Genomic DNA, 15,360 nt, shown 5'->3' with positions numbered 1-15,360 from the left:
GTAGAAAGTTCAAAGGCCGGCGGGATCGCAAAAGAGCGGGAAATCCTAGGCTCAGGATTGGTCGAGAGACCAAGGCGGTCGGGACGGGGGCGCCTAGCCTTTGATGTGAATAGTTTAAAAGAAAACGCAGGGGCAGTAGGGAACTCGCTTCTTCTGGAGTTTGGACACGGGGTCAGCGACGAAGGAGTCATCGGGCGAGCCGCTAGATTGTCTGCAGGACGATCTGAGCGCCGCAAGGTCACCAAGGACTACAGACGGTATCGTGTTGCGCGCCTTACAACACCTCAGAGCGGAGGGTAGGATCCGTAGGAGAGGGTTAGTTCGGGGTAAGGACGAGTAGGAAAGCGGTTTAGCAGAGAGCGCAGCATAGAATAGGGCTACACGGCACCAGAGTGTGGGTTAGAAGCGCCTTGCTGTCCCGCACACACACACGGGTGGCTCGGTTGGTTAGCAAGGGCTAATAAAATCTCGAGCGTAGTAACAAAACCGTGTTGTTGGGTGTTTTTGGAACGTGGTATTAGCGTGCACTGCATTCGCGAGTGTGTGGTCGTTGTACGCATAAAGGCCGTGGTCTCTGTACGATTGTGCGGGTACGGAGGTGTGTGCGTTAACGCCCGGGGAGAGCACTTTTGGTGTGTTGGCGTGACTACGCAGCCGTGTGAGAGGAGAATCGTCCTTGTACGATATTTGTGTTGACGTGCACGCGCGAGTGGGGGAGGGGACGAGTCGTCGTGTCGGCGTGTGCCCCGCTTGCGTGCGCTCGTTACTTGCGTAAGCTCTCGGCGTGCGTAATCGGCGTGCCCAAGGTGCGCGATCGTAACGTGGGCGGCCAGCGCAGCGCAGAGCGGCGCAGGAGTGGGTATCGCGTGTGGAGCTGTACGCGTGTGTGCGCGCACGTTCACGACGTGTGTAACACAGGTGCGCGATCCTAACGTGAGTGGTCAGGGTTGGGTGAGTGCCGTGCAGAGCTGTGTGTGGGTGTGCGCGTGCGTGGTTATCCATGCCTGCTACGCGGACCCGCGGTGGAGGGGAATCCTCGGGTGACGGCTCCCACACCCTGGGTGAGGAGCCTAGCGGCGGTTCGCTTAGCAGCGGGGGGGCGATTGATGATGTTAGTCCGGCCGTTAGTATTATCGAGGGAGGGATCTCGGGGGCTAGCGACCCCCACAAATTGGTGTCAGAAGTGGGATGGACCCCCGCGTTACCTCACGCTAAAATAAGACTGATATTTACCGGCCGGGGGGCCCCTTCGTGGAAGGCATTCGCCCGCAATCTCTTAGGGGCCAAGGAAATTAATGGATGGACGGACGCGCAGGCAGTACGTCAACTTAATATGAATCTTGATGGGCGGGCAGCCGATTTTGTAGAAGCGTTACCCGCGAGCGCACAGACACAGCTAGAGGAGCTGATGCGCCGACTCGATCAGCGTTTTGGCACGCGTGACGAGGAGGAAGCAAAATCGGCCTTAGAGGCGCGCCGTCGCCAACCTGGCGAAGATCTCCGTGATTACGCCGAGGATGTGCGCGAGTTAACAAAGATCGCACGCCCGGGGTACGCAACTGAGGTTATTGAGGAACTGGCTGCCGAGAAAATCCAGCGGTACCTGTCTCGCACGGCGTGGTGGCAGCCAGACATGAGCTGCCCACGTCTTCCCTTTAACACCCTTGTCGAGCGCGCACGTAAGTGTGAAAGAATTCACAGCGAACGCGCGCAGCTCCGGGGGCTGGGACGAGAGCGCGCCATTGCGAGCCTGCTCTCGGAAGACGAGGAGGAGGAACAGGAGCTCGCGAGGACGGTAAGGGGCCGGGAAAGAGAACCTCCAGTGTCCCGCGAGACAACCCCGGGATGGGTTGCCGGTATACAAACGGGTATAAAGGATGTCTCCGGCCAGGTAACCCAGGTAGGTGACAGGGTAACCCAGGTAGGTGACAGGGTAACCCAAGTAGACAACAAGGTAACCCAAGTACGGGCACACATGACTGCGCTGGAGACAATGGTAGAGACGGTCCAGGCCGAGGTAGGAGGATTAACTGGGAGAGTGGCTCGACTGGAGGCAGAGTCGGGGCAGCGGCGTGCCGGAGGGGGGATAGGGAACGGACGGGGGGGCTCCTACGGGACGGCCCCCCGTGCGTGTTACCTGTGTGACCGGCGAGGGCATCTCGTGAGAGACTGTCCGCAGATCGCCCGCGCTAGAAACGCGCCGGGGTTAAACCCCAACGCCCCCTAGAGAGTGGACCATCTGGGGGTGCATTCGAAGCGGTCCCGATGCAAAAAGACGGTAATAATGGCGAGCGAGTGATCTCCACACAGGTTCCAACAACAACGCCCACGGAAACGGTGACTCCTGGCGACTGGCTACGGGAGCTGGTGGCGGGGATCACGGGGGCCACGTCGCTGGTGGAAGGGGAGGTAAACGGAGTGCGTACCCGAATTCTGCTGGACACGGGGGCGGTGGCCTCGCTCGTGAGCGCAGCGCACTGCAGCGCGATCGGGGTCGACGTGCGTCACCTGCAGGCACCGGACCGCGCGCTGCACACGGCGAGCGGAGCCGGAATGGGGCTGCTGGGGAGAGCCACCCTAGAGGTCCGCATAGGCAGTCAGGTGTGCACCCAGGAGTTCTACGTGTCGAGTGCGTTGTGTCACGAGTGTATCGCAGGTACCGACCTCTTAGAACGGCTGGGACTCAACGTGCAACCCCGCCAGCGATGCGCCACCATGGAGAGCAACGGCGAGCGGATACCGTTCCTGGGACGAGAACCAACGCGCCCCCGCTTCGCACCTGTGGCCGCTACGCTGGTGTCGGCCGTCACCATCGGGCCTCTCGCCGAGATGCTGGTGCCGGTGGCAACCCTCTCCACCGACCCAACCCACCGACCATCGGGCGAGGTAATGCTGACTCCTCACCCGGAGTTGGCATCGCGATACGGGGTGGTAGGGTCAGCCACACTGGTAAACGCAGATGGGGGCCGGCTGTTTATACGTGTGTTTAACCCACACAGTACCCCGGCAATGATACGACGACGCACCCCGGTAGCCACCGTACACCCCCTGCATGCTCGCCACTCGAACGACTCGGTGTTCGCACTCTGGGCGGAGGACCCTGGCCGCCCCGAGGACAGCCAGGATCTGGCCTGGCGGGTCGGCCCGACCCCCCGAGCCGAGATTGTTCCCCTGCAGGATGCGTTACATGTGCCTTGGGCAGCCTTACCTAAGGGGGAGGCCGATCAGCTGCGCGGGTTATTGCGGGAGTACGCCGACGTGTTCAGTGAGCACGATTCGGACGTGGGCCGGACCGACCTGGTCAAGCACCAAATTGACACAGGTGCAGCCCGACCCATCAAACTCCCCGCATACCGAGTGGGCGCGCCTGAACGGACCCAGATCAAAGAGGCAGTCACGGATATGCTACGCAATAACATAATCCAGCCCTCCGCGAGCCCTTGGTCTGCCCCGGTGGTACTGGTAACGAAAAAGGACGGATCGACTCGGTTCTGCGTTGATTACCGAAAATTGAACGCAGTCACCCTCGGCGACGCTTTTCCCATCCCACGCATCGACGACACCTTCGACAGTCTCGCAGGAGCGCGGTATTTTTCCACCCTCGATCTGGCGTCCGGTTACTGGCAGGTGGAGATGACGGAGGAGGATCGGCCAAAAACAGCATTCACCACCCCGATGGGCCTGTTTGAGTTTCGAGTGTTGCCGTTCGGACTCACTAACGCGCCCGTGACGTTCCAGCGGTTGATGGAGTTGGTGATGCGGGGCTTGCAGTGGGAACAGTGCCTGATTTACCTGGACGACGTAATAGTGTTCAGTAGGTCGCTGTCCGAACACTGGTCCAGGCTGCGGGAAGTATTCCAGCGACTGCGAGCAGCCCATCTCAAGCTCAAGCCACGTAAGTGTTACATTGCGCAACGCGAGGTGGGGTACCTCGGACACCGAGTCAGCGAGGCAGGGGTGAGCACCGATCCCGAGAAGGTGCGTGCCGTAGTGGATTGGCCGCGGCCGAGGAACCTGACGGAGATCAGGTCATTCTTGGGACTCGCCACTTATTACCGTCGATTTGTAAAGGGATTCAGTGAGATTGCACGCCCCCTCACCCAACTCACCTCCCCTAAGAACCCCTATCAGTGGTCGGAGGCCTGCCAGACGGCTTTCACCACACTCAAAGACCACCTCACCCACACCCCCACCTTGGCTTTCCCAGATTTCACCACCGATTTTATTTTGGACACTGACGCCTGCAGCAGTGGGCTGGGCGCGGTGCTGTCGCAAGTGCAGGGTGGGACGGAGCGGGTCATCGCGTACGCCAGTCGGACCCTGAGCGGGGCCGAACTGAACTATTGTGTAACCCGTCAGGAACTGTATGCTGTAATTTTCGCGTGTAAACAGTTCCGACCGTACTTGTACGGCAGGAAATGTCGTGTGCGCACCGATCATTATGCACTGCAGTTCCTCCTTACATTCAAGGAACCGCGGGGGCAGATGGCTCGATGGCTGGCGCAGCTGCAGGAGTACAACCTGCAGATCGAGTACCGAGCGGGGCGGACACACGCGAACGCGGACGCCTTGTCAAGACGGCCCGCGGTGCGCGCTGAGACGAGGGAGGGAGACGCCTGCCCGTGCTTCACGGGGGGACGCTGCCGCCAGGCAGCAGAACCCAAGGAGCGCGCGGAAACTAAACTCCCCCCCCCGAGAGAGAGTGCAGTGTGCGCCACAGAGACCCTCGCAGGTGGCACTGAGGATCCCGTCGACCGCCCGGCAAGCGCGGGACCCGCGGCTCGGGACCCGATCGGACGGACCCAGGAGGACGTCGGCTGTGCCTTCCCGGGCCTAAACGACGAGCAGCTGAGACAGACCCAGCAGCGAGATCCGGATCTGGCGGCAGTGGAGGCGGCACTGCGGGAGGAAAAGAGCGCCCTACCAGGACCCTGGAGCGGTTTGTATGCCCGGTTGTGTGTACAGAACGGAGTGGTACGGGAGTTAACCGAGGCCGGCCAGCCGGGGTGTATCTGTGTTCCTGCCCAGGTGCGACCCCAGCTGCTACGACTGGTACACGACCACCCGCTCGGGGGCCATGATGGGGAACGGCGCACCCGGGAGACTCTGCGTCGCCAGTATCTCTGGCCTAAATTGGCGCAAGATGTGGCCGCCTGGGTGCAGGGCTGCCGGGCCTGTCAGCAGTGTGGGCAAAAGCCGGCGAGGTACCAGGTACCCCTGAGGCCGTTCCGAGTCAGTCGGACGAATCAGTTGGTCGGAATCGACCTGCAAGGGCCCTTTCCACGATCCCACCGGGGCAACCGATATATTCTTGTAGCGGTGGAGTACTTCACCCGCTACCCCGTGGCGGTGGCTATCCCGGATAAAACAGCCCTCGTAGTGGCCCGGGCCTTCGTGGAAAACTACGTACTTAAGTGCGGGATCCCCGAACGAGTCATTACCGACCAGGGTAGTGAATTCGAGGCCGAACTATTCCAGGCGCTGTGCCGAGAGTTCGGGATCCAGAAGGACCGAACCACGGCATATCACCCCCAGGCGAACGGGATGGTAGAGAGGATGAACCAGACTCTGGCCGGGAAGCTTAAACGCATGGCGGCCGCGAATCAACAGGACTGGGACGAACACCTCCCCTATGCCCTGTTCGCCTACACCACCGCCGTTCACACATCTACAGGACAGACCCCGTTCCTAATGATGTTTGGTCGCGAGTCTCGCCTGCCCGCAGATCTGCTGTTCGGTGTCCCTCCGCCGCAACGGGAGGAAGGGAGCCACCCCGTGGAGCACTTGCTGGAGACCCTGCGAGGGGCCAGGGGCCGAGCCTACCCGCACGGAGAGGCCGCGCACCAGCGGCAAGAGCAGGGCGCCCGACCCCGTATGGAGCCCCCCTTCTACACTGCGGGCTCCGAGGTGTGGCTGTACACTCCCCGCGTCGGTGCCGGACAGGTAGGGAAGCTGACCACCTACTGGCGAGGACCCTGGATTGTGAGACGGCAGATCTCACCATGGACGGTGCTGATTCAGGGAGGAGAGAGGGGCCGGGAGATGGTGGTCAACATCCGCCGACTGAAGCCGTGGCGAGCAGCCCCCGAGGGGGGGAGCCCCGCCGTCCAAGTACCCCGAAACCCCGGGGTCCCCCTACCCCCCGTGCCCGGGGGCCTCGCGCAGTATATGGGCCCCACGGAGCCCCGGGCTCCGAGGGGCCCCGGGCGGGGCCGGGGGCGACGAGGACGGCGACCCTTAAACCCCACCGCCTCTGAGTTTGTTCCCCAGCCCGCAGGTGCCAGAGACCGAGGGGAGCCGTTGGAATGGAGGAGGAGACCACCGCCGGAGCCCCAGGAGACGGAGCCGCCACCCCCGAGGCCAGCCACAAGGGCCGGGCGAATCCCGCGGACCCCGCGGCGATACCTCGTGGGGGCAACCCAGGCGAGGTGCTCCAGTCAACCCGGGACGGGGACTGGCACCCCGGGGGGCTATGTGGTGCCACAGCGACGGGGCCGCTCGGCCGAGCCAGGGAGCCGCCCGGCTTCCACCGCCGCACTGCCCCCCATCACCCCCCCCCACATAAACACGCACCCGCACCCACGTAGGGCCTCGTGGTCGGGTCACCTACCCTGAGTTTTCACCCGAGGGCCCCCTAGGGGGGTTACCCCACGGTTTCTCAGGGCCAGGGAATTGGACAGGACCCTTCCCAGGCCAAGTAACACTGCGGCGCCGTGGGCGGATTTGAGATCGCACGACCACGGCGAGCTCAGAGAGCCCCGCAGTTAGAAACGCATACAAACACAAACACGGGTCAGCAAGGCAGATAGCTGGGATCAGGAACCGGGACGACTGATTGGTAGAAAGTTCAAAGGCCGGCGGGATCGCAAAAGAGCGGGAAATCCTAGGCTCAGGATTGGTCGAGAGACCAAGGCGGTCGGGACGGGGGCGCCTAGCCTTTGATGTGAATAGTTTAAAAGAAAACGCAGGGGCAGTAGGGAACTCGCTTCTTCTGGAGTTTGGACACGGGGTCAGCGACGAAGGAGTCATCGGGCGAGCCGCTAGATTGTCTGCAGGACGATCTGAGCGCCGCAAGGTCACCAAGGACTACAGACGGTATCGTGTTGCGCGCCTTACAACACCTCAGAGCGGAGGGTAGGATCCGTAGGAGAGGGTTAGTTCGGGGTAAGGACGAGTAGGAAAGCGGTTTAGCAGAGAGCGCAGCATAGAATAGGGCTACACGGCACCAGAGTGTGGGTTAGAAGCGCCTTGCTGTCCCGCACACACACACGGGTGGCTCGGTTGGTTAGCAAGGGCTAATAAAATCTCGAGCGTAGTAACAAAACCGTGTTGTTGGGTGTTTTTGGAACGTGGTATTAGCGTGCACTGCATTCGCGAGTGTGTGGTCGTTGTACGCATAAAGGCCGTGGTCTCTGTACGATTGTGCGGGTACGGAGGTGTGTGCGTTAACGCCCGGGGAGAGCACTTTTGGTGTGTTGGCGTGACTACGCAGCCGTGTGAGAGGAGAATCGTCCTTGTACGATATTTGTGTTGACGTGCACGCGCGAGTGGGGGAGGGGACGAGTCGTCGTGTCGGCGTGTGCCCCGCTTGCGTGCGCTCGTTACTTGCGTAAGCTCTCGGCGTGCGTAATCGGCGTGCCCAAGGTGCGCGATCGTAACGTGGGCGGCCAGCGCAGCGCAGAGCGGCGCAGGAGTGGGTATCGCGTGTGGAGCTGTACGCGTGTGTGCGCGCACGTTCACGACGTGTGTAACACAGGTGCGCGATCCTAACGTGAGTGGTCAGGGTTGGGTGAGTGCCGTGCAGAGCTGTGTGTGGGTGTGCGCGTGCGTGGTTATCCATGCCTGCTACGCGGACCCGCGGTGGAGGGGAATCCTCGGGTGACGGCTCCCACACCCTGGGTGAGGAGCCTAGCGGCGGTTCGCTTAGCAGCGGGGGGGCGATTGATGATGTTAGTCCGGCCGTTAGTATTATCGAGGGAGGGATCTCGGGGGCTAGCGACCCCCACACACCCACTTACTTGCAAAGAGCTCGGACAGTCGTACACAGGAGTTTTGTTATACTGGTAGGAACGAAGTGGACCAGACCACCAATAGATTAATGTGTCCGTCCGTCAACATCGCCCCCTACTGCAAACATTTGGCATGACCCTACGAAAACCTTGACTCAGTGACGCTATCCTGGCTAAACAAGTGTAACATTCCCTTATAATTCCCTCAGCTTTTAATTAAAACATTTAAATTAATAAGGCTTAACTGGCTAAACACGTGTAACATTCCCTAATAATTCCCTGAGATAGCTTTTAATTAAAACTTTGAAATTAAATAAAACAACTAACAGCGCCCTAATAATTCCCTGAGATAGCTTTTAATTAAAACTTTGAAATTAAAAAAAAACTCACAGCGCCCTAAAGCCTACAGCTAGGCCTAAAGCCTAGAACCAGGCCTGAAACTCTCCATTCGTGTCGTACCCCCGCGTGTGTGAAAGGGAGTTATGTTTAACAATGTTACATTCCCTCATGTTTTTAAATAGAAACATTTAAATTTAAAGCTTTTACATGAATCATTAAATCATTTAAATTAAAAATTAACTCACAGCGCCCTAAAGCATACAGCTAGGCCTAAAGCCTAGAACTAGGCCTCAATCTCTCCCTTCGTATCGTCCGATTAGGTGTAGCAACATCGCCCCCTACTGCAAACACTTGGCAGGACCCTACAAAAACCTTTTGACTCAGTGGGGCTTTCCTGGCTTCACAAGTGTAATAATACATTATGTTTATATTATTTGGTTATTCGTTCCTACCAGCCCACCCCGCAGGGTCCTGTTTAATAAGGACACCGTCGTCGAGTTGCCCTCGTCCCAAATTGCTCGCAATTAAACGAATGCTCTGCTCATTCCAGATACCCTTTATGTCTAATTTAGGAACGGTATTTGAGCAGCATTCCAACATTGCATCAATCATGGAACATGGTTTAGAATAAATTGGGATGCCTATTGGAAGAAAGAATCGTGTTTATTAAAGAATAAAACTCGCTCTTTTTGAGCGGTCAGAAAAGGGATCAAATGAGCACATCAGCTCAGGGTTGTGGCCGGTGTTAGCTGATAGTAAGCAAAAAAGTACTGGTAAACGCTGGGGATGTCAACACTCGGTAAAGTATAATATTACTTGTCAAATAAGATGGTACAAATATGTGTAGTTAAATGTTTTTTACATGGTTAATAACATCTTTCCAATGATTACTCATTCGTGTTACTTAGTGCAGTAAATACGTGTTACTTATTGCAGTAAAAACAACCCATCGGATGAACCATCCTGCGCTCCTAGAATATCAACTCTGTCGGTGCATTAAACGTAAGATTATATATTTTCTTTAAACATTCGACTGCAGAGTCACTTGAGTTGAATTTGAGTGGTGATGATTGTGCACCGTGCCTCGATCTTGTTCAAGGCGCGCGACCCTTCTGCAGTGCGTGAGCTACTCACCTCTTGCCACGTAAAATGTTAAACTTTCTATTTAATGTCGGTTAATTTTGAGTAAATTTCTTCAGTTTGTTGTCCATCTGAAAATCCATATATTTATTCATTTCAAAGTTCGATTAAAACGTCCAGTTAAAAGTTCGGTGACAAGGGACTGTTGACATGGCGCGCAGTCCTCACCATAGCGCGAGAGGAGAAATCGAGAGCGCGCGAGGCAAAACTTAAATAGAAAATATTTCGTTGGAATTAAATATGAGTAGTCTGTTGAAGCATCTTGTCTTGCAAAAAATTCCAGTGCGTTTTAAATAGTGTTCATCAGTAACACTTTTGAAAACCGACAATCGTCATAGCATGCCCTGACCGAACAATGTCTCCCAAATGTTGGTTGTTCACTTGTTTTGAATTATAATTTATATCGTGAGCATTGTCGTATATTGCATAAGTAACGTACATTAAAGAAGTGATCTTCGTGATAATGTATCAACTAGATGCATGTAAGTATGAACGTTACGGGAGTAATCGAGCCCAAAGGCAGGCGTGATAAACACAGTGAGTATGGTGGCAACTCCCTCACCAGAGCTGAGTTCTGGATGATCTCAGCGACGTCCGCATTCAGTACGCCGCTTCTATAATAACCTCGGGCCTGGAGAACACTCGTTTCGAATTCGTGAGAGCGCTGATTTCGATTTCAAAGAGGCGAGGCAATAAAAGCGACGTCTTGAGATGGCGGAAACTGCTCCTGCTCAACCACCAGCTGCGGCTACTTCAGCGCCTAAAAGCCCCAAGAAGAAGCGCGCCGCTCCAAAGGCCAAGAAGGTCGGCCCCAGCGTGTCCGAGCTCATCCTCAAGGCTCTGGCCAGCAGCAAGGAGAGGAACGGCGTGTCTCTTCCTGCGCTCAAAAAGTCGCTTGCTGCCGGAGGATACGACGTGGAGAAGAACAATGCCCGCGTGAAGTTGGCCATCAAGAAGCTCGTGGCCAAAGACGCCGTGGCGCAAGTGAAGGGCAGCGGCGCGTCTGGCTCTTTCAAACTCAACAAGGAAAAGGCTGCCGCAAAGGCGAAGCCCAAGTCGTCAACGGCAAAGCCCGCAGCTAAAAAGCCCGCGGCAGCCAAGAAGGTGAAGAAGCCCGCGGCAGCCAAGAAGACCGCGCCCAAGAAGTCTCCCAAGAAAGCAAAGAAGCCCGCGGCTGCCAAGGCGGCCAAGAGCCCCAAAAAGGTGAAGTTGGCTGTTAAGCCCAAGAAGGCGGCGAAGAGCCCAGCCAAGCCCAAGGCTGCGAAGCCCAAGGTCGCTAAGCCCAAGACCGTCAAGGCCAAGGCCGCCAAACCCAAGGTGGCCAAGCCCAAGAAGGCCGCGGCCAAGCCCAAGAAGACTGCGCCAAAGAAGTGAATCCGATCGGACGACGCTCGATTCACTCCACCTCAACGGCTCTTTTCAGAGCCACCCACTTAGTTAAAAAAGTGAACCAGATGCTGCTGCGCTTCCATTAGTTCATCGGTAACACATGACAGTGTATTACGTTGCTGTTGAATGCGTGCCATATTCTGTAAGTCAAACCCATTTACGGCGTGGCGATGGTTGCTCGCCTTGCATCGGCCCTGATCAAGGAGCTCGACGCTTGGTGCAGTTCAATCGTGAGGATTTGTGTAGATTGGATAAGTTACGTACATTCGCCAAATTAACTATAACATTTTACCCACTCGATGTGTTTTAAGCATTGATGTGATGGGAGTAATCGAGCCCGAAAGCAGGGATCACAAACACAGGCGAGGCGGGTGGCAGCTCCCTCACTCGAACGGAGTGCAGAGTAATCTCAGCGACGTCCGAATTATGTGTTGCACCTCTTCATTCCGTCATCATGTTGTGGTGCCACAGCGACGGGGCCGCTCGGCCGAGCCAGGGAGCCGCCCGGCTTCCACCGCCGCACTGCCCCCCATCACCCCCCCCACATAAACACGCACCCGCACCCACGTAGGGCCTCGTGGTCGGGTCACCTACCCTGAGTTTTCACCCGAGGGCCCCCTAGGGGGGTTACCCCACGGTTTCTCAGGGCCAGGGAATTGGACAGGACCCTTCCCAGGCCAGGTAACACTGCGGCGCCGTGGGCGGATTTGAGATCGCACGACCACGGCGAGCTCAGAGAGCCCCGCAGTTAGAAACGCATACCAACACAAACACGGGTCAGCAAGGCAGATAGCTGGGATCAGGACCCGGGACGACTGATTGGTCGAAAGTTCAAAGGCCGGCGGGATCGCAAAAGAGCGGGAAATCCTAGGCTCAGGATTGGTCGAGAGACCAAGGCGGTCGGGACGGGGGCGCCTAGCCTTTGATGTGAATAGTCTAAAAGAAAACGCAGGGGCAGTAGGGAGGTCTCTTCTTCTGGAGTTTGGACACGGGGTCAGCGACGAAGGAGTCATCGGGCGAGCCGCTAGATTGTCTGCAGGACGATCTGAGCGCCGCAAGGTCACCAAGGACTACAGACGGTATCGTGTTGCGCGCCTTACAACACCTCAGAGCGGAGAGTAGGATCCGTAGGAGAGGGTTAGTTCGGGGTAAGGACGAGTAGGAAAGCGGTTTAGCAGAGAGCGCAGCATAGAATAGGGCTACACGGCACCAGAGTGTGGGTTAGAAGCGCCTTGCTGGCCCGCACACGCACACGGGTGGCTCGGTTGGTTAGCAAGGGCTAATAAAATCTCGAGCGTAGTAACAAAACCGTGTTGTTGGGTGTTTTTGGAACGTGGTATTAGCGTGCACTGCATTCGCGAGTGTGTGGTCGTATGCATAAAGGCCGTGGTCTCTGTACGATTGTGCGGGTACGGGGGTGTGTGCGTTAACGCCCGGGGAGAGCACTTTTGTGTGTCGGCGTGTGCCCCGCTTGCGTGTGCTCGTTACTTGCGTAAAGTGCGGCGCGGTGGTGGATCCCTGACCCCCGACCCCACGGCTCGAGCGCGTAATCGGCTGCGCATTGTTGTACGGTTTGTCTCGCGCGCACGGCGGCGGCGGCTTGAGACGTTGTGTCGGCGTGTGCCCCGCTTGCGTGTGCTCGTTACTTGCGTAAGTTCACGACGTGTGTAACACAGGTGCGCGATCCTAACGTGAGTGGTCAGTGTTGGGTGAGTGCCGTGCAGAGCTGTGTGTGGGTGTGCGCGTACGTGGTTAACTATGCCTGCTACGCGGACCCGCGGTGGAGGAGAATCCTCGGGTGACGGCTCCCACACCATGGGTGAGGAGCTTAGCGGCGGTTCGCTTAGCAGCGGGGGGGCGATTGATGATGTTAGTCCGGCCGTTAGTATTATCGAGGGAGGGATCTCGGGGGCTAGCGACCCCCACAAATTGGTGTCAGAAGTAGGATGGACCCCCGCGTTACCTCACGCTAAAATAAGACTAATATTTACCGGCAGGGGGGCCCCTTCGTGGAAGGCATTCGCCCGCAATCTCTTAGGGGCTAAGGAAATTAATGGATGGACGGACGTGCAGGCAGTACGTCAACTTAATATGAATCTTGATGGGCGGGCAGCCGATTTTGTAGAAGCGTTACCCGCGAGCGCACAGACACAGCTAGAGGAGCTGATGCGCCGACTCGATCAGCGTTTTGGCACGCGTGACGAGGAGGAAGCAAAATCGGCCTTAGAGGAGCGCCGTCGCCAACCTGGCGAAGATCTCCGTGATTACGCCGAGGATGTGCGCGAGTTAACAAAGATCGCACGCCCGGGGTACGCAACGGAGGTTATTGAGGAACTGGCTGCCGAGAAAATCCAGCGGTACCTGTCTCGCACGGCGTGGTGGCAGCCAGACCTGAGCTGCCCACGTCTTCCCTTTAACACCCTTGTCGAGCGCGCACGTAAGTGTGAAATAATTCACAGCGAACGCGCGCAGCTCCGGGGGCTGGGCCGAGAGCGCGCCATTGCGAGCCTGCTCTCGGAAGACGAGGAGGAGGAACAGGAGCTCGCGAGGACGGTAAGGGGCCGGGAAAGAGAGCCTCCAGTGTCCCGCGAGACAACCCCGGGATGGGTTGCCGGTATACAAACGGGTATAAAGGATGTCTCCGGCCAGGTAACCCAGATAGACAACAAGGTAAACCAAGTAGGTGAGGAAACGAATAAAAATATGGCCAAACTGCAATCCTCCGTTGAGACCATCCGATCCGAAATGGGGGACCTACGCGCCACGGTGGGAGGGTTATCTGGGAGGGTAGCCCGACTAGAGGCGGAGGGTGGACAGCGGCGTAATGGGGGGGGAGGGAGTGGGCAGGGGGCCCACTACGGAGCCGCCCCCCCTCCCCGGGCATGTTATATGTGTGATCGCCGAGGGTGTGGTGCCACAGCGACGGGGCCGCTCGGCCGAGCCAGGGAGCCGCCCGGCTTCCACCGCCGCACTGCCCCCCATCACCCCCCCCACATAAACACGCACCCGCACCCACGTAGGGCCTCGTGGTCGGGTCACCTACCCTGAGTTTTCACCCGAGGGCCCCCTAGGGGGGTTACCCCACGGTTTCTCAGGGCCAGGGAATTGGACAGGACCCTTCCCAGGCCAAGTAACACTGCGGCGCCGTGGGCGGATTTGAGATCGCACGACCACGGCGAGCTCAGAGAGCCCCGCAGTTAGAAACGCATACAAACACAAACACGGGTCAGCAAGGCAGATAGCTGGGATCAGGACCCGGGACGACTGATTGGTCGAAAGTTCAAAGGCCGGCGGGATCGCAAAAGAGCGGGAAATCCTAGGCTCAGGATTGGTCGAGAGACCAAGGCGGTCGGGACGGGGGCGCCTAGCCTTTGATGTGAATAGTTTAAAAGAAAACGCAGGGGCAGTAGGGAACTCTCTTCTTCTGGAGTTTGGACACGGGGTCAGCGACGAAGGAGTCATCGGGCGAGCCGCTAGATTGTCTGCAGGACGATCTGAGCGCCGCAAGGTCACCAAGGACTACAGACGGTATCGTGTTGCGCGCCTTACAACACCTCAGAGCGGAGGGTAGGATCCGTAGGAGAGGGTTAGTTCGGGGTAAGGACGAGTAGGAAAGCGGTTTAGCAGAGAGCGCAGCATAGAATAGGGCTACACGGCACCAGAGTGTGGGTTAGAAGCGCCTTGCTGTCCCGCACACACACACGGGTGGCTCGGTTGGTTAGCAAGGGCTAATAAAATCTCGAGCGTAGTAACAAAACCGTGTTGTTGGGTGTTTTTGGAACGTGGTATTAGCGTGCACTGCATTCGCGAGTGTGTGGTCGTTGTACGCATAAAGGCCGTGGTCTCTGTACGATTGTGCGGGTACGGAGGTGTGTGCGTTAACGCCCGGGGAGAGCACTTTTGGTGTGTTGGCGTGACTACGCAGCCGTGTGAGAGGAGAATCGTCCTTGTACGATATTTGTGTTGACGTGCACGCGCGAGTGGGGGAGGGGACGAGTCGTCGTGTCGGCGTGTGCCCCGCTTGCGTGCGCTCGTTACTTGCGTAAGCTCTCGGCGTGCGTAATCGGCGTGCCCAAGGTGCGCGATCGTAACGTGGGCGGCCAGCGCGGCGCAGAGCGGCGCAGGAGTGGGTATCGCGTGTGGAGCTGTATGCGTGTGTGCGCGCACGTTCACGACGTGTGTAACACAGGTGCGCGATCCTAACGTGAGTGGTCAGGGTTGGGTGAGTGCCGTGCAGAGCTGTGTGTGGGTGTGCGCGTGCGTGGTTATCCATGCCTGCTACGCGGACCCGCGGTGGAGGGGAATCCTCGGGTGACGGCTCCCACACCCTGGGTGAGGAGCCTAGCGGCGGTTCGCTTAGCAGCGGGGGGGCGATTGATGATGTTAGTCCGGCCGTTAGTATTATCGAGGGAGGGATCTCGGGGGCTAGCGACCCCCACAAATTGGTGTCAGAAGTGGGATGGACCCCCGCGTTACCTCACGC

The 15,360-nt window shown here is 57.8% G+C and overlaps 1 protein-coding gene across 1 annotated transcript; it reads left to right on the top strand.

Annotated features, from left to right (window-relative positions):
- Positions 1-10,138: 10,138 nt before the first annotated feature.
- On the top strand, positions 10,139-10,864 carry LOC144733604 (histone H1.2-like). The gene has a single exon (XM_078615623.1). The coding sequence runs from the start codon at positions 10,200-10,202 to the stop codon at positions 10,860-10,862; it is 663 nt and encodes a 220-aa protein (XP_078471749.1). The 5' UTR covers positions 10,139-10,199; the 3' UTR covers positions 10,863-10,864.
- The last annotated feature ends 4,496 nt before the right edge of the window (positions 10,865-15,360 follow it).

The sequence above is a fragment of the Lampetra planeri genome, chromosome 48 (genome assembly GCF_965212315.1).
Source record: "Lampetra planeri chromosome 48, kcLamPlan1.2.h2, whole genome shotgun sequence".
Classification (NCBI taxonomy): domain Eukaryota; kingdom Metazoa; phylum Chordata; class Hyperoartia; order Petromyzontiformes; family Petromyzontidae; genus Lampetra; species Lampetra planeri.
This window is presented reverse-complemented; position numbering and strand designations above follow the sequence as displayed.

What these genes read in the sequence shown, in the direction of transcription:
- LOC144733604 (XM_078615623.1), top strand. Translation starts at nt 10,200, where the DNA reads ATGGCGGAAACTGCTCCTGCTCAACCACCAGCTGCGGCTACTTCAGCG.